General features: G+C 51.3%; 3 protein-coding genes across 5 annotated transcripts; 1 reads left to right on the top strand and 2 right to left on the bottom strand.

Moving 5' to 3' along the window:
* Positions 1-243: 243 nt before the first annotated feature.
* NPB (neuropeptide B) lies at positions 244-1,920 on the bottom strand. The gene is made up of 2 exons (XM_067547138.1): positions 1,193-1,920; positions 244-1,034 (listed from the first exon to the last, which is right to left on the bottom strand). The coding sequence occupies exons 1-2, from the start codon at positions 1,889-1,891 to the stop codon at positions 879-881; spliced, it is 855 nt and encodes a 284-aa protein (XP_067403239.1). The 5' UTR covers positions 1,892-1,920; the 3' UTR covers positions 244-878.
* Positions 1,921-2,787: 867 nt separating this feature from the next.
* Positions 2,788-6,077, bottom strand: ANAPC11 (anaphase promoting complex subunit 11). 3 transcript variants are annotated; one of them, XM_067547141.1, is made up of 3 exons: positions 6,014-6,077; positions 4,575-4,720; positions 2,788-4,488 (listed from the first exon to the last, which is right to left on the bottom strand). In XM_067547141.1, the coding sequence occupies exons 2-3, from the start codon at positions 4,681-4,683 to the stop codon at positions 4,343-4,345; spliced, it is 255 nt and encodes an 84-aa protein (XP_067403242.1). In that variant the 5' UTR covers positions 4,684-4,720; positions 6,014-6,077; the 3' UTR covers positions 2,788-4,342. The 3 variants fall into 3 exon arrangements, with proteins under 3 accessions (XP_067403242.1, XP_067403241.1, XP_067403243.1); XM_067547140.1 differs by having other exon boundaries at positions 5,932-6,036; XM_067547142.1 differs by lacking the exon at positions 6,014-6,077 and adding an exon at positions 5,787-5,872.
* Positions 6,078-6,134: 57 nt separating this feature from the next.
* Positions 6,135-17,231, top strand: ALYREF (Aly/REF export factor). The gene is made up of 6 exons (XM_067547139.1): positions 6,135-6,429; positions 6,840-6,971; positions 12,101-12,248; positions 12,355-12,418; positions 12,597-12,777; positions 16,427-17,231. Exons 1-6 carry the CDS (start codon positions 6,193-6,195, stop codon positions 16,439-16,441), a joined length of 777 nt encoding a protein of 258 aa, XP_067403240.1. The 5' UTR covers positions 6,135-6,192; the 3' UTR covers positions 16,442-17,231.
* Positions 17,232-17,817: the final 586 nt, after the last annotated feature.

Genomic DNA, 17,817 nt, shown 5'->3' on the forward strand with positions numbered 1-17,817 from the left:
ATGCCTACAGTCTGAGGTGCCATTTCCAGAGCTGCACATGTGCCTGTGGATCTCCTGTTTTCCTCCACACTGGGTCCTGCCTCCTCCCTCTGTGCTGTGGTTGGGCGGTCCTCAGGTCAAAGGCAGAAGGGAGTTGGGTGCTGCCTCGGGGTGGGCAGGGCAGGCTCATTCCCTTTCAGCAGCACCACACTACCCTGGTTGGGGCTACAGCCCCTGGCTGGCAGGCTCACTGCAGAGAGGGGCACAGCGAGAGCTGCCAACCTACAGCCCAGGGCTGGCCGCCAGCAGATCCAGCCTGAGCGCCTAGAGTGAGCTGGGGATGGCTAAGGGGGCTGGGCAGTGGCTCTGTCCCCCACACCCCACCTCTTTCCAGTTAACCAGGCTGGGGTGGAAGCTGCCCCTACTCAGCCTAGGCTGTTGCCTTCCTCCGGGGGGGAGGGGAGCCAGACTCAGCTGTACCCCTGGCTAGTGGCTCTGGGCTCCCTCCCATTCACTAAGCTGTAAATAAAGGCGGTTCTCCCCCAGTTTGTGCACGAAGGGGAAGAACTGGTTGCACAGAGGGGGCCCGACTCCCTCTGGCCCCCGTGATCGCCCCCCCCCGTGATCGCCCCCCCCCCCGTGGGGTCTTTGGGGCTGGAGTGCTGCTCACCCTGGCCTGATGGGGGGGAGCTCCTAGCTGGGGCCATGGCCCCCCTTCCCCTGTAACAGCCCCGTAGGGCGCCCCCGGGCAGGCGCCCCGGGGAAGCAGGTGTGAGCACAACCGCCGGGCAGCGCGCCCCGGGCGGGCAGCCCCCCCACGCCCCAAGTACAAGAGAGACGAGGGTTCAGGTGCCTTTATTGTCAGGCGCGGGCGCGGTGGAGCCCCGAGCCCCATCCACTCACAGCCGCCCCGGGCTGCCGGGGTCCGCGGTGCTGCCACAGGCGCCGGGGTCCAGGGAGACGGTGACGGCGGCGGTGCACTGCAGAAGGCGGGGGGCGCCGGGCAGCAGCTGGCAGCTCCGCAGCTCCGGGGCAACGTCGGTCACACACAGCGCCTGCGGGGAGAGCGGCGAGCGGCTGAGCGGCTGCCCCGTTACCGGCCGGCGGACCCCGGGACGCATCCCCCCGCCGCCGCTGCCTGGCGGGCGGGGCGGGCGGGAGCCGGCCGGGACCGGGGCGGACCGCGGGGCGGGGCTGGAGCCCGGCTACTCACCATGCTGCGGGGCGGCGGCGCGGGGCGGCTCTCGCCGCTGTCGGCCCCGCTCTCCGGCTCGGCGCGGCGGACCGAGGGCGCCCGGCGGAGCCCGGACAGCAGCCCCGCGGCTCTGCCCACCGAGTAGTAGCTGGGGGCGGCGGCCGGCTTGTACCAGGCCGCGGCGGGCGGGCCGAGCTGCAGCGCGGCCAGGGCCAGGCAGAGCAGCGCGCGGGTCCGGGCTCCCCGCATGGTGTCGGCGGCGCCGAGTCCGACCGAGCCGCTGCCATCGGCCGCCCTTATAGCGGCGGCGCGGCGCGGCGGGGGCGGGACGCGAGGGCGGCGGCCGGGGGAGGCGCCTGGGCGCTGGGCGGGGCAGCGGGGGTCTGGGCGCGGGCCGGCCCCTGGGCTCGGGGCAGGGTCCCCCGGGCGCCCCCTTCCCCTGCGGAGCACGTTGCCCGGGCTGTCCCGGGGCGGGGCGGGGCGCGGCGCGGCGCGGCTGGCTCGGAGCCGGGTTCTGGGGCGCAGGGATGCGGCCAGGCCCCGCAGCTCGGCAGAGCCGCCGGGGGCCCTGCGGACCGAGCCTGCAGCCCTGGGTCCCCCCCGCCCCCGCGGGACCTGCCCGGCGAGCGGCTGCGCGGCGTGTAGCGCGGGGGAGCTCCCGTCCCCTCCCTCCCCTCCCCGCGCCCGCCGGGGCAGGAGCTGCCGGCCGAGGCACATGTGCTGAGGGGGCGTGAAAGTGTCCGACTGACCAGGGTGTGAAATGCTGCGCCGCGCTCGGGGCTCCCGGGCCTGACCCCAATGCTGCTAGAAATTGGGCAAGTCGCCGCCCGTAGAGACCGATCAGCGCCCGGGGCCACAGCGCCTTCGCTAAAATGCCTAGGCTGCCGCCCAGGGCTTCCCCAGCCCGGCACCAAGTCCTGGCCTGGCCAGCTCTGGCCGGCCTCCCCGGCGGTGCTGGCTGGGGGCTGGAGGAGGAGGAGGTAGACCAGTCACCAGCCACGGTCCCTGGGTTTGGTCCTTCCCTGCAGTGACCGCTTGCCCTGGTTGGAACTTCCCCGGTTCTTTCATTTCTTAGCTGCGCTCTCCACCTACCTCCCCCGTCTTTACCCAGCTGCTCCCTGCAGGAGGAAGCGGCCCCTGGCTGACTGGTGCTGAATGCAGTTGAGCTGCTAAGGGCGATGTTGCAAGGAGCACCCCACAGGCTGCCTTGCTCCCCTTGTGCAGGGCAGGCAGAATTGAAGAGACTCGGGGTCGCAGCGGGGCTTGTCCCTGTTAATCACCAGCTGAGCTGGTGTCTGGTGCCCTCTAGTGAGTCAGACAAACCTGTCCGTGCACACAGGTGGTAACGTCCGTCTGAGCGAGGGGACAGCATTAAACGAGGGGCTTTAAACACTGCACGCTGGCTGGCTCAGGTACCAGGCCGAAATGAGAGGCCACCCCATAGATTCTCAGCCCATTAAGAGATTCCAGTGTGTGTCATTCTCCTCGGTAGAACCGCACAAAGGGATCCTTTTTACATCTGGTTCTTGTTAAACTAGCATCTCTCACCCTTAAGGGGACACCGTGTACTCTGCCCCTGTCACATTTCCAGGAGGGGTCCTTGTTCTAGGCTGATAAGCAGCCATCACATGCCATGTTCCACAGGAAGAGACTCCCACTACACATTCCACCTGGGGGTGGCCTCTATGGCAGAGAAGACTGACATTCTGGGAAGGGATTTTGCCAAGGATGAAGCATCAGGCACAGTTGGTCTGTAGGATGTGAGCAATGTGCTAAGTTAGAGCAGGATCTCCACCACGCAGCACAGACAGCCCAAGTGGCTAAGCCAAAACCAAAGGTCGCATTCTACCACCTTGCTGCACATCTAGGGAATCTTTGTCAATGGCATGGCAACAATCTTTCTCTGTGGTCTGCTTGTAGGGATCTGACCAGCTCTGGAGAATCTCCCCTTGGCTCAAAACCAAAAAGCATTAAGAGAAATTAATCACAGCAGTGAGTTTATTGAAACCAATCCAGGGATTGCCACATTACAGTTGGACACTGATTTATACTGTTGGCAAGTGCCTAGTCCCAAAGCAACTTGGGTTCAAAGAACTTATATGATTCTGATGCTGAACAGCACACCTGATCCATGGATATGTCCCTGGCTGTGCTGGGAGGCAGGCCCCTTATCTCTGGGGCCACACAATAGCCTTCATTTCTCTACTGTTGCACTTGAAGTTGTCAGTTCAGGGCCCACGTTGCCCATGATGCATGGGGAAATGGTTGCCAAAGGCATCAGTGCATGGTTGTGTGCATGGCTGAAGAGCTGCATATGGCCCTAAGAATCCCATTTCAACTAAAAAAGATTTGAGAGGACATAAACATTCCTCACCAATAAGGTACAGAATACCCAAGTCACTGCAGCAGAGAGAGCATCCAGCAATGGATACTGGTGATTTCTCAGGGAATGGAGGGAGGCAGGGTCAGGATAGGCCTGACAGGTCCCTTCAGGGAAGGATGGGAAAGTTTAAACTCAGCTCCCTCTGTCTCCATGATGCAGAGCTGGGAGGGGTTTTAGTTAAACAGGAAGGTCCCTTTTCGTTTAGGAAGGGATGACATAAGCAGCCAGCTTTTCAAAGATTCTGAGCAGCTGCTGACTTGAGTGGAGTTGTGAATGATAAGTACTTCTTAACAAAAATTAGGTCCAGGGTGTTTTAAACAAAGCACCCAACCACAGACCCATGTCTGCATGGCAAAAGGAGCCATTAGCATAAAAGGGCCAACATGAGATGTACACAGGCCCTCCCATGGCTTTTTACTGAGACAAGCATGTACTGCGTAGACCCTAAGGGCACAGAGAAAGTTGAAAGCTGCCAGTGCCCAGGATGAAACAATTAACAATGCTGAAAGCTTTGACAGTGTGTGGAATCAGCATCATAGTGGGAATAGTTAATATGCATCATCCAGTCATGTGTCTCCTGCTCCCTCTGCCCCAGGCTTTGTTCTTGCCTAGGGTGAGAAATAATTTTTGGGGGAAGGATTATCTGCTCAATTTCTCTGTAAGGGCTAAGGATACATATAATGCTGTATAAATAATTCACTACTCCTGGGTGTGGGGAGAGGGACTAAATCCCAACAAAACACTTTAACAACAGTCAAGTCCATCTGCTGGCTGTGGGGTCTCTGTCACTCCTTGAATTTCCACTCTTGTCGGCACATAGGACAGTGCTGCTGGACTTGCTGGGAATTCAGCCACTTGAGAATGCAGTGCATGTGGAAGCAGTGGGAGCACTGGCCCCACACCAGGGGGCAGTCGTCTCCAGGCACCTTACCTGGAAAGGGACAAAACTCATCAGGAGACAGAAGGAATGCACCTGGACTGAAGTCCTGCAGGGGCCAGGGAGCCTGGGTTACTCACAATCTGGGCAGCAGCCATTAAAGGCCATCCGGCAGATGCCACAGTTCTCATCGTTAGCCACCCAGAGCCAAGACGCTACACCATTCCAGCTCTTTATCTTCACTTTCATTCTGGCCAGGTTGTGCGTGCCACAGCCAAGTCAGCACCTGGCAGAAGAAGCAGCTGCTCAGATTGAGTTTAATTTCTAACCCTTGGGTTTCCCAGTTGAAACTGTTCATCTCCCCAGGGACTATGCAGCCTCCTTTGGCCTCCAGCATTGCTTCCTCCCTTATGGCAGTTCAAAGTGGGATGTGGATGGGCTGTTCCCTCCCTGACAGCTCAACCACTACTAGTGAAACTTTGTCCTTCGTGGGGGTCTCTCATCTGAGATCCTCCAGCCTGGTTCACAAACACCCACTTACTGATCTAGACTCATGGGGCAGATCAGGATCAGCACCCCCCACCTTACAGATGAGGAAACGGAGCAACAGTACGAGGAAGGGATTTGGTCATGCAACTCAGCAGCAACGGCCAGTTCCATGGTAGGAGTAGCAAGACAGTCAGGGGCTGAGCCGCCTGCCCTATGCTCAAGGCTTCCTTGCTGCAATGCTGGGAGGAAGCAGGCACCCTACTGTTTCCATGGGACTGGATGAAAACGGATCTTAGAATCATTGACGATGAGGGTTGGCAGGAACCGCAGGTGGTGTCTAGTCCAACCCCTGCTCAGAGCAGGACCAACCCCAACTAAACCATCCCAGCCAGGCTGTGTCAAACCGGGCCTTAAAAACCTCTAAGGATGGAGATTCCCCCACCTCCCTGGGTAACCCATTGCAGTGCTTCACCCCCCGCCTAGGGACAAAGTATTTCCTAATGTCCAACCTAGACCTGCCCCCCTGCGACGAGCGACCGTTGCTCCTCGTCCTGTCACCTGCCACCACCGAGAACAGCCTGGCCCCACCCTCCCTGCAGGCAGGTGAAGGTGGCTATCGAACCCCCCCCCCGGGCGGGCAGGCAGTCAGTCAGTCAGTCAGTCAGGCAGGCAGTCAGTCAGTCTCTCTCTGCTGCAGACTGAACAAGCCCAGCTCCCTGCGCAGCTCTCCTCAGCATTCCTCCCCGCCCGCCTCAGACAGGCCCAGGCCCAGGCGCGGGGCGGGGCGGGGGCGGGGGCGGCGGGCTGGGAAGGGAAGGGAAGGGAAGAGGCTGGACGGAGCCTGGGATTCTGAAGGGACCGACCGGCACTGACAGGCCTAGCGCGGGATCCGCGGCGCACGCGGCAGGGCCACAGGCTCGGAGTCCGGCTGCCAGGACCCCGCCCCGGGACCCCGCTCGCCCCCACCCGGATCTCTCCGGCCCCCGGGACCCCGCCCCCCGATCTCACACGTGACGGTGACGCTGCCCGCCTCGGGCCTGCGGGAACGAACCGACCCCAAGCCCCCTGCCCAGCCAGCTCCGCCTCCTACCCGCCGCCACGCCGGAAGTCCCGCCCCCGGCAGACGCGCGCACCCGCCACAGCCTCTCAGCCCTATAGAGCAGGGCCTACGGCGGCTGCGCTCTTGTGTGGCGCCCTGGCCCGCCCCTTCCGTTTCCGGTGTCGGCGCAGCGCGGCCGGAAGTGCAGGCCCCGGAGCGGAGCCGCCATCATGGCCGACAAGATGGACATGTCCCTGGACGATATCATCAAGCTGAACCGCAGCCAGCGGGGGGCCGGCCGCGCCGGGGGAGGCCGCGGAGGCCGGGGCCGAGGAGGCGCTGCCCGCGGAGGGGGGCCCGGCCGGGGCAGTGCTGGAATTGGCCGAGCAGGAGGTGGCGGCCCTGTGCGGAACAGGCCGGTCCTGGCCCGGGGCGGTGGCAGGAACCGGCCCGCTCCCTACAGCCGGGTACGGAGCCGGGCGGGTGGGGGCGGCGGCCGAGGCCCTAGAGCCGGGGTTTGGGGGGGGGCCCGAGGGGCTGGATCCCGGCAGCCGCGGACTGAATGGTGGGAGCGGCAGGCGCTAGGGGCTGGGGCTGGGACCGAGCGGGCCGAGGTGGCGGGGAGCCGGCTGCGGTAGGGCGGAGGCGGGCCCGGCCACAGGCCCTTTGTTCTCTTCCAGCAGCGGGGCGGGAGGCGTCTCGTGGCTGAGTAGTGATATGGGGCTGATCGGGCTCAGGGTCCCGGGAAGAGCTAGTCCCTCCCGCAGCGGATCTGAGAACCGCGGGCCCCGTGGGGCGGCGGGATCTCGGGCCGGATCCCGGGCCGGGCAGGGGGCTTGGTCCGTGATTGTCATTGAATATATTTGCTCTGTTTCAGCCAAAGCAGCTCCCCGAGAAGTGGCAGCATGACCTGTTCGACAGCGGCTTTGGGGCTGGGGCTGGCGTGGAAACTGGGGGGAAGCTCCTGGTTTCTAATCTGGACTTTGGTGTGTCGGATGCAGATATCCAGGTAAGAAAGCCCCTGCTTTGCAAACCCCCCTCAAGTATTGGAAAAGTCCCAAAGGAGACACTTTAAGGCAGTTGGCTTGTGCGTTTTTGATTAATAGCACATTTTCAGAGGTCTGTGTATCCTTCCTCATGGAATGACACAGTGATCTCTAAGGCAGTTAACTCTGGACTCTTTATTGTTGCAGCCAGCACTTCTGATGTGACTATATTAGTACAGTCCGCTGTGACTGGAGTGCAAAAAAATCTGTATTTTGTTCCTCTCTAGTTTGTTTAGTGTACAGTATTATAAATGACTGAGTAAAGGTGCCTGTGTGGGAAGGCTATGATGTTTGGGTCTTCAAAATTTAATGTAACCTGCCCAGAATCTGAGACATTTAGATCCTAATAAATGAATGCTTTACAATGCTGCAGATTTTATTTTCTCAATTGCCAAGATCTCTCTCTCTCTCTCTGTCTGTCACACACACACATATGGGAATATGCTTTCAGGAAAAGGGATATAGCAAAAGCATGTGGGTTATGTACTGTTCTATTATAGCATCTGTAACTTTCATCATCTTGTAAAGGAGCCAGGATCTCACAGCTGAAATGTGGCAGCCCCTGTTTCTGTCATTTGCTATTTTCCTCAAGGCATATGGAAAGACACTTAAGGCCAGTCTTCACAGACACCACAATTGAAAAATATAGCCTAAGTAATTTGAGTCAGTCTAACACAACTAAAGTGCAGGCTCACAGGTTTGAAGGCTTGACTCTCCCTGCTCACCTCTGCATAGATTCTCAATTGTAGTTAGGCTACTAACTTTCATTGACTTCAGTGGAAATTACGAGTATAAATACCTTTGAAGATCTGGGCCTTAGTTGTCAATTAAAGTGATATCAGATGTGCTAACCTATGTTTTAAGGGTGTTAAGAGGTCTTTCCAAACATGTTAAACAAGTTAGATGCCTTCAGGTTGGCAGGCCTTGATGAAATATATCCTCGAATACTTGAGGAACTGGCTGAAGAGATCTCTGAGCCATTAGCAATTATCTTTGAGAATTCGTGAAGGAAGGGAGAGATCCCAGAGGACTGGAAATGGGCAAATATAGTATCTACCTATAAAAAGGGGAATAAGGTCAACCCAGGGAATTATAGACCCAGTCAGCTTAATTTGGGAACCCAGAAAGATAATGGAGCAAATAATCAATCAGTTTGTAAGCACCTAGAAGATAATGTGATAAGTAACAGACAACATGGATTTGTCCAAAAAAAATCAAGCTAATTTCTTTTGACAGAGTAACAAGACTTGTGGATAGGGCAGAAGCAGTAGGTGTGAGATATTTCAACTTTAGTAAGACTTTTGATACTATCTCACGTGACCTTGTCATAAGCAAACTAGAGAAATATAGCTCAGATGAACCTACTATAAGATGAGTGCACAACTGGTTGGAAAACCATACTCAGAGAGTAGTTAGCAATGGCTCACAGCCAAGCTGGAAGAGGATTGAGTGGGGTCCTGCAGGGATCTCTTCTGGGTCTGGTTCTATTCAATATCTTCCGTAAATAGTTTGGATAATAACAGAGAGAGTATGCTTATAAAGTTTGCGGACAATACCAAGCTGGGAGGGCTTGCAAGCATTTTGGAGGACAGGATTAGAATGCAAAATGACCTTGACAAACGAGAAAGGGTCTGAAATAAATAGGATAAAATTCAACAAGGACTAATGCAAATTACTGCACTTAGGAGTTGCACAAATACAAAATGGGAAATGGCTGCCTAGGAAAGAGTGCTGCAGAAAAGGATCTAGTGTTTATAGTGGATCACAAATTAAATATGAGTCGTCAATGTAATGCTGTTGCAAAAAACCCAAACATCACAGTGGGATGTATTAGCAGGAGTCTTGTAAGCAAGACACAAGACATAATTCTTTCACTCAGCAATGATAAGGCCTCATTTGGAGTACCGTGTCCAATTCTGGGCACTACACTTTGGGAAAGATGTGAACAAACTGGAGAAAGTCCAGAGGAGAACAACAAAAATAATTAAAGGTCTAGACAACATGACCTACAAGGAAAGATTGAAAAAACTGGGTTTGTTTCATCTGGATCAGAGAAGATGGGTGGGGGGAGAAAAGGTGGCATGATAACAGTCTTGAAGTATGTAGAAAGGTTATGAAGAGAAGGGTGATGAATTGTTCTGCTTTTCCTCTGAGGACAGAACAAAAAGTAATGGTGTGATGTTCAGGATTTTTGCACTCCTTTAATGCAGACTTGATGCACGAAAGAAGGCAAGCTAGAAACAGGCCTGTAGTGCTGCTGCGAGTAGGACAGAGAATTGCAGCAAGGAAGATTTAGGTTAGACATTAGGAAAAACTTCATAACTGTAACAGAAGATAAGCACCAGAACACATTACCAAGGGAGGTTGTGGAATCTCCATCACTGGACGTTTTTAAGAACAGGTTAGACAAACACCTGTCAGGAATGGTCTAGATAATACTTGGTCCTGCGTCAGTGCAGGGGACTGAACTAAATGACCTGTCCTTTCCAGTCCTACATTTCTGTCATTCTGCGTTAAGCTAACTTGATTGAATTAATGATTGAAAACCACACCTTTTCCTGTCAAGGCAGGATCCTAGAGTTTTGCATAAAACACCAAAATTAAATGAATGAGTTTGTCAAAACCAGCCCATCTAGCACAGAATGCTTATTGTGGGAGTATTTAAATGGGAAATATTGTGACTGTGCACAGAGAAAGATAGGAACATCTGGCAGTTCTGTGGCTTTAGGGGAATCCGCTTCCCTGGACACACAGGCTGTGTGTTCAGGCTACATTAGTTTGAAAGCATCTGAGTTGCCAAAGGGAACTTGGTTTAGGTTAAAGTACTGCCTTCTCTGTTAAATGTAGCTTCAGTTTAAAACTAAAGCCTGTGCAGTTGTTGCTAGTAAGGTTTTTTGCACTTGTAACAGTTGTGAAGAGAATGCTTCTCCCTCTATGAGTTGAACTGGGCTGTAACATTCTGTAACAAGCTTCCATTCCCTTGAATAAACAATGTGTTCTTCCTCAGTTGGCTTCTTTTTCTGAAGTCTGCAGTAAGGTGAGAACTGTTCCATGGAAGTGAGTGATGTGAACAGCACTGCATTGATGTTGATGCAAGCTTTCTTTGGAGTAGGTGGCAGGCACTCCTTTAATGCAGACATGATGCGTGAAAGAAGGCAAGCTAGAGACAGGCCTGTAGTGCTGCTTGCTGTAAGGAATGAATAACTTTATATATAGTACTTCTCATCCAGGGACCGCAGAGCTCTTTACAAAGGAAGGTAAGTTTTCCATTCTGCTGCTGAAGGAAGTGGGGCAGAGTAGTGAAGTGATGTGCTCGGGGTGATTCGGTGGCATTAGAACCGAGGTCTTTGTCCTTCTGAATCCCCCCCGGCCTTCCCCAGCCAGCAGGAGTGCAGAGGAGCAGAGAACTTCTCTTAACCTTGACTTCTGGAGCATATCCTTATTAAATTTAGTTGTTTTAGCAACAGCTTAAAAACCCTTCTTATAGGTGATCTGAGCATCCTAGGAATTATTAAATTTATAATAGCCATCTCACACAAGAAAGAAGAATTGGTCTAAATGTATTCTGAATTGTTTCTGAGATGTGGCCTAGTTGGTCTAGTCTCATTCTGGAGACATGCAGTACTCTCCTTAAGGAGGATTAAACATTATAGAAGCCAACTGCAGTGATTGTGTATGAACAGCATAGCAATTAAGAACATAAGAACAGCCACACTGGGTCAGACCAATGATCCATCTAGCCCAGCATCCTGTCTTCGACAGTGGCCAATGCCAGGTGCTTCAGAGGGAATGAACAGAACAGGCAATTATTGAGTGATCCATCCACTGTTGTTCACTCCCAGCTTCTGGCAAACAGAGGCTAGGGACACTCAGAACATGGTGTTGCAACCCTGCCCATCCTGGCTAATAGCTATTGATAGACTTATCCTCTGTGAACTTATCTAGTTCTTTTTTTAACCCTATTATAGTCTTGGCCTTTACAACATTCCCTGGCAATGCGTTCCACAGGTTGACTGTGTTGTGTGAATTATTTCCCTTTGTTGGTTTTAAACCTGCTGCCTATTAATTTCATTTGGTGACCCCCTAGTTCTTGTGTTATGTAATGGAGTAAATTAAATTTCTTTATTCACTTTCTCCACACCAGTCAAGATTTTATAGACCCTGTATCATATGCTCTCTTAGTCATCTCTTTTCCAAGCTAAAAAGTCCCAGTATTACTAATCTCTCCTCATCTGGAAGTTGTTCCATACCCCTAATCGGTTTTGTTGCCCCTCTCAGCAACTTTTCCAATTCTAATATATATTTTGAGATGGAGCAACCAGATCTGCACACAGTATTCAAGATGTGGGCAAACCATGGATTTCTATAGAGGCATTATATTTCCTGTTCTCTTAACTCTCCTTTTCCTAAAGATTCCTAGCATTCTGTTAGCTTTTTTGACTGCCGATGCACATTGAGTGGATATTTTCAGAGAACTGTCCACAGTGACGCCAAGATCTTTCTTGAGATCTAAATTAGCTGTTACTACTCATCATTTTGTTTGTATAATTGGAATTGTAATCCAATGTGCATTACTTTGCATTTCTCAGCATTGAATTTCATCTGCCATTTTGTTGGCCAGTCAACCAATTTTGTGAGATCCCTTTGTAATGGACTTAACTATCTTGAGTAATTGTGTATCATCTGCAGATTTTGCCACCTCACTCTTTACCCCTTTTTCCAGATCATTTATGAATATGTTGAACAATACTGGACCTAGTACAGACTCCTGGGCGACACCAATATTTACCTCTCTCCGTTCTGAAAACTGACCATATGTTCCTATCCTTTGTTTCCTGTCTTTTAACCAGTTACTGTCCAGGGCCAGTAAGTTTCCTTCTGGAGCTACTCCTTGTGTGGCTTTGAAGTCCCTTTTTTCATAGATGGTTTTTCCTTGGCTGCTAATGTTTGCAGTTTTGACAGCTGTAAACCTCTGAGAGCTGGTGCTTGTACTAGAGCGGCCCTCATCCTTTCCTGCCTGGTGATGCTATAAGATAAATGTTTTGGCAGCAGCTTGGTTAGTGATAAGAGCTCCCGTCTCTCTGTTGTGCAGGAGCTCTTTGCAGAGTTTGGGACCTTGAAGAAGGCAGCAGTGCATTATGATCGGTCTGGACGCAGTTTAGGGACAGCAGATGTGCACTTCGAAAGAAAGGCAGATGCTCTGAAAGCTATGAAGCAGTACAATGGAGTCCCCCTGGATGGTGAGTCTGTTTGGCTGTCTTCACAGGACATTTCATTTGCTGGGAGGAGGACACTAGATATCAGTGGCATGTGTGTAAAGATTAATTTTTACTTTCTCTCTTCTAGGGCGCCCTATGAACATTCAGCTGGTTACATCACAGATAGACACACAGAGGAGACCAGCACAGAGGTGAGACGCTTTTGTTTGATGTGGGCCTTTGCAGTTGGCCTGTTGCACCTGATTAGCAAGAGCACTGAATTTCTGTGTGTAGAAATATGGCTGTGGGTTTCCAGTCTTCTGTACAGTGGCTGTAGGGGTTGACTCGACTGTGCTGTGCCTATAATACGGCTCTTCCTCTGCTTCACAGTGTAAACAGAGGAGGCATGACCAGAAACCGTGGTGGCTCAGGAGGATTTGGTGGTGGAGGTGGCAACAGGCGAGGTAGCCGTGGTGGGAACCGAGGGAGAGGCAGAGGATCTGGAAGAAGTTCCAAACAGCAGCTCTCTGCAGAAGAACTAGATGCACAGTTGGATGCTTATAATGCCAGGGTAAGTGGTGGGTGCCCTTAAATGTTAAGCTTGGGTGTGCTCAGTCAGTCCTTATCTGGAAATGGAGGGGTTAGTTGTCAGTGGCTGCACAGAAAAGGGGTACCAAAAAAGCCTCCTTGAATCTAAGCAGTACCTGGTTCCTATAGTTAACATCATTCCCCCAAATGCTGTACCAACTGCTCTTGCTCATGATTGAGGAAACAGCCACTTCTGGGGTGGGGACGTTCTGCAACATCCAGGACCAGCTTTTCAAACCTGCTAGGTGTCCACTCGGACCGGACTCTCACATGTAATTGACACTGCATGTTGCACATGCTGGGGACACATGAATGAACACAGAATGCACACCTAACTTATTTGAAAAGATGTATTCAGCAAGGGCTGGGGAAACTAAAGAGCCTGAGTTGGTGTTGCTGTGGTGATGGAGAGAGGCTGTATTTCTAGGTGGTACTTCCAGTGCCTATTGCCCTGCAAACCAGTAATAAAGAAGATCAATACTAGAAACAGGGAGGCAAACCAACTAGTCTGTTGAGGCTGCTAAGGGAAGTGGGAGCATGGTGGGGCTGTTGTAAAGGGAGGAAGTAGGTCCCATGTATAAACCCAGGGGATGTAATTAATAAATTTGTCTACCACAAAAAAATTAAATGTCTGTAATATCTTGCTAAAGAGCAGATGGTGTATGTGCGTGAAGCAGCAATAAGCAGCATTGTGGGTATAATTTATAAAGGGCAAATCTTGATAGGCAAACCTGATTGCTTTCTCTGATAGAACTACAAAACTCGCTTTAGAGGGTAATGCAGAAGGCATGGTCTCATGGGATTTTAATAAAGGATTGAAAAGCCTCATACAATCCCAGCTGGAAACCGGCCAAAACCCTAAACAAAGGTTCTCAAAGAGCAGAGTGTGTATGTATGAGGGGCATTTCTGGTGATTGATCCAGATGGGACCAATGTCAAAAACAAAGAGATGAACAGAATGCCGAAGCTCTCCCCGTGCTACTGAAATAGAGTGACATTGAGGGAAAATGATACAAAGGGACCTAGTGATTAGAACTGTGGCTGCAAGAGACAGAAGGGTGGGTGAGCAGGAATTTGGCCTCATGACAATACAATTTTGGGCTTGCTGATGCAAAATTTTCATGTCAAAGGCCAGGTTTACGCTTCAAAGATTTGCCAAAGTTATGTCAGTCAGGTGTGATGACATGTGACCACCGACTGACACAGCTGTGCTGACAGAAGCCCCTGCTGTAGACTGAGTTATACCAGCAAGACTGCGCTTTTGCTAGCATAGCTTATTTTGCTTAGGGCAGGAATCAGCTAAAAGTGCCATTTTGCTAATAAGGTGCAAGCCACTAGAAGTGTTTTGTCAGTACAAAACAGACTTAGCCAACATGGGGCAGTTGATAACTGGGTCCGGTGTGTCCCAGAGAATATCCTGAATGGAATGAATTTGTTTCAGCATTGTGCTCTAGAATCTAAATTATTTTACACAATAATTGTTTCTTTTCCTGGTTGCAGAGAATAGACTAAATTGTGAACGGAATGTTCATTGCTCCAGTGATGTCTGCTTGAGTCTGTAGACAGGCTGAAACGATGACATTGAAACACACGAGCTGTCCGAAACATTTCCTCGAGCTATCTCTGAAACGGAACCACTATTTAAATGTCAATTTTTACTGTGCAGCAAAAACATCTGCCGATAATATGCTGCTCTCACAGTTCTTCCCAGGCATCCTTGGGGTTTTAAAAGTTCCACCTGCACAGTACCCCACTGGCAAAACAAGATTCTCCTCCATAATTTCTACAGTGCTATGTGGGATCACTACAAAACTCTGCAGCACATTGAAAACTGAACTTAAAACATGAGTTTTGTATCAAAACAGGATTTACCATGACGACTATTTTTCATAATTTAGGAATATCCTACAGTTGAGAGTATGCCACACATCTCACCAGTTTAACTAGAAGGAATGGGATGAAATTAGAGGTGATTGGGGAGGGGGAGAAAGCCTTAGGCAGAATAACAGAAAAAACATTGACAGTGAGAGATGCTGAACTGTAGCATGGAAGGGGTGGCATTTAAATGGGGTCTTTTAAAAGTGTTTCTCAATCTTTTAAGTAGCAAGTACCCCCTAACTTCTGAAAATGTTAAGTAGTACCCCAACATGGGGTACCCCAACCCTTTTCCACGGGATTTTATATTTACAGACTAATGTGAGCCATCTGTTGGAAGAAGGGCTGAGCATATAAGGCTGTGATATGACAGATGTCAGATCTAGTGTGGTAGGGTTACCACCTTTACACCAAGGGTGCACAACTCAAGTATGTACCTGGGCTAGAGGTGATGTTGGCCAAAGCTAGGAGGCTTTGAGCAGCATGCCAATGCTGAGGAACATAAAGCGTCATGCCAAATTTTTTGCCATAGATTTGAGAGGAGGAAGGGGCGAGAGAGAGAGAGGAAAAAGAGGGTCACTGGTGAAATCTGGGGCTGTCATAGTTGTCAATGTCACTGCTCTAGCTGAGCAGTGAAAGTTTTCTGGGTATTGGGCTTTGAGCATGGGAGGGGGGCTGCCACCTGGGCAAGTTGCCGACGGCTGCCGCCTGGCTGCCAACCCAGGAGGTGGGTGATTGCCACCCAATCCGAGCTGGAGCAGAGGAGGCTTCCACGCTGGCTGGGACCCAGGGATGTGGGCAGGCGGCTGCTGCCTGTCTTCAAGCCGGGGCGCCGGAGGCTGTCCCTCAGCTTGGAGCTGGGGCGCAGGTGGCTGCCGCCCAGCTCATGAGTCGCAGGAGGCTGCCATTGGGCTCCCACCTGGGAGCAAGCAGGGGGCTGCTGCTCGCCTCCCCAGGAGCAGGGGGCTGCCGCTCACTTCCCAGCTGGGACCGGACGGGAAGCAAGTGGCTGCCGTGTGCCTTCTCCAAAAGCTGGCTGCTACCGCCCTCCTCCCAGCTGGGACCTGGTAGGAAGCGGGGGGCCGCTGCCCACCTCCCCCAGAAGCTAGCAGCTACCACCCACCTCCCACCTGGGAGGTGTGACTGGGTGGGAAGTGGTGGTTGCCGCCCACCTCCCCCAGAAGCTGGGGGCTGCCACATACCTCCCAGCTGGGACCGGGTGGGAAGCGGGCTGCTGCTGCCCAGCTTCCCCAGAAGTCGGCAACTGCCGCCTTCCTCCCCTTCTCTCTGTTCTTCCCCAGGTACCCCCTGCCTGTGTCTCACGTACCCCCAGGGGTACGTATACCACAGGTTGAGAAACTTTTAAAATTAGACTGGACAAAGCACTAGAAAATGTACAGTAGAGAACAACTACGTATGTGCAGGGAAACTAAGGTCTTGTCTATCTTAGAAATGGACAGTGATTTAATTGAATTGATTTTAAAATGTATCAAGTTAAACTGGTACAAATCTCTAATGAATGTAAACCAGTTTGACCCTTTCTTATCTAGTAGCTTGCTATGTTCCACTGGCTTAACAAGAGAGTATTAAATTATCTAGTTAAAATGATGCATTTTTCTAGTGTGGATAAAGCCTAATGCCATTGGGTAGACCTGCATGACCTAAGTTTGCTGAGACTATAGAAAGTTTTTTTTTTTTTTTTACTTCCTGCTCTGCCTTGCAGCCCTATGAATAACAGAGCTTCTCTTTTCTTCTAGATGGACACCAGTTAAAAGCAGTGAGCACATCCCCTGCATGGAAAGGACTCCAGACATCTCATTCCATGCTCTCCGGAGGGAGGGGTGTATGACTGTGGCCACTAATATCGAGGATGGAATTTGTTTTACTTTTATGTTTTTGAATAGGTTTTAAACTCATGTAAAGGTTTTTTTTTAATTCTGAAACAGACCTGTTTTGTACCGAGTTATTTTTGGGATAAATTTTACTGGTTGCCTGTTGGGCAGAGGTGGTTTTTTCACCTTTGCTGTAATAAAATAGAAATGTGTCTAGAGCTGTAAACGTCTGCTTCGTGTCACAGCTGGAGTCCAGGGAAGGAGCCTGGCCTGGGGCTGCAGGAATGTGAATATGGTGGGTGGGGATCAGCGGAGTTGGTATGCAGGCCCATATCTGAATGTTGGTGTCAAGTCACTCTCCCCTGGGGAAGGTAGGCATTGCTGTTCTGCCTCAGATCTTCCCCACAGTGTCAGTGGTGGTCTGTAAATGGTATGTGCCAACTTCCCTGTGCTGAGTAGATCCTGTGGGTAGCTGCACAATCCAGTACTGCTGCATTTACACATCTGCGTGAAATGAAATGAAGATTCACTGTAATGAGTGAATGGGGATGCACAAACCCCCTTGCTGGTCACTGGGAGGAGGTGAATTTCTTGTTGAAGTTGTTTTGTATTTAACACTTGATTCCAGAGTTCAGTGCTGGTCCCACCTCTTCAGTATTTTTACTGTAAACAGTTGCTGTGCAAATTCAGTGACTCCAAAATGCCAAGTAAAGATATAGTCTTTCAACTATCAATTCCCTATTGAATTATTTCTATAAACGGCTCGGGTGTTTGTTTAAAAAGCTTCTAGCAAAAAGAATCTAGAGGTCACACTCTAGTTTGCTCATTACTAATCTAATTGGGAGATGCAATGAAGGAAACCTATGGGAAACATTAGCTTGTATGTGTCTAAAAGCAAACCTGGCTGTTAATGTACAGGACACCTCTTCTGCCTTCCCAGTAGTGTGCATATTGGAAAAGAATGCTAAACCCTAGAAAGCATGAGAGCGCAAATCACCCACATGGTCCTTATGCCAACGGAAGCAGGAGTGCTTCATTTAGAATTCAGTGGTCATGCCTCCAGTCCCAGCATGTGAACATTAAATGACAAACGGAAGACTCTTCTAGACTTGAAAGGCTAGAGATGAGACTGTCTGCATCATTAGGGGGGGAAATCGTGTGGGAAGTTGCATACTCCACAGCTGAAATAAGCAATGGGAGTTACGTAGACAGTTCTCAGCATGGAATAGTTGAGTGTTGTGCACCCTATGGATGAGATCCTGAGGTAGAGACTCCCACCCCAAATGACAGCTCAGTGTATGTTAGACACAGCCTGA

The sequence above is a fragment of the Emydura macquarii genome, unplaced genomic scaffold (assembly GCF_026122565.2).
Source record: "Emydura macquarii macquarii isolate MOO-44397 ecotype Brisbane River unplaced genomic scaffold, CSIRO-AGI_Emac_v2 contig_1230, whole genome shotgun sequence".
Lineage (NCBI taxonomy): Eukaryota > Metazoa > Chordata > Testudines > Chelidae > Emydura > Emydura macquarii.

Coding starts and splice junctions, on each gene's coding strand:
- NPB (XM_067547138.1), bottom strand. CDS start 1,891: ATGTGCCTCGGCCGGCAGCTCCTGCCCCGGCGGGCGCGGGGAGGGGAG. Junction 1,035..1,192: donor CGCCGCCGCCCCGCAGCATG/GTGAGTAGCCGG, acceptor CTCTCCCCGCAG/GCGCTGTGTGTGACCGACGT.
- ANAPC11 (XM_067547141.1), bottom strand. CDS start 4,683: ATGAAAGTGAAGATAAAGAGCTGGAATGGTGTAGCGTCTTGGCTCTGG. Junction 4,489..4,574: donor TAATGGCTGCTGCCCAGATT/GTGAGTAACCCA, acceptor GTCCCTTTCCAG/GTAAGGTGCCTGGAGACGAC.
- ALYREF (XM_067547139.1), top strand. CDS start 6,193: ATGGCCGACAAGATGGACATGTCCCTGGACGATATCATCAAGCTGAAC. Junction 6,430..6,839: donor GGCCCGCTCCCTACAGCCGG/GTACGGAGCCGG, acceptor GCTCTGTTTCAG/CCAAAGCAGCTCCCCGAGAA. Junction 6,972..12,100: donor TGTCGGATGCAGATATCCAG/GTAAGAAAGCCC, acceptor TCTGTTGTGCAG/GAGCTCTTTGCAGAGTTTGG.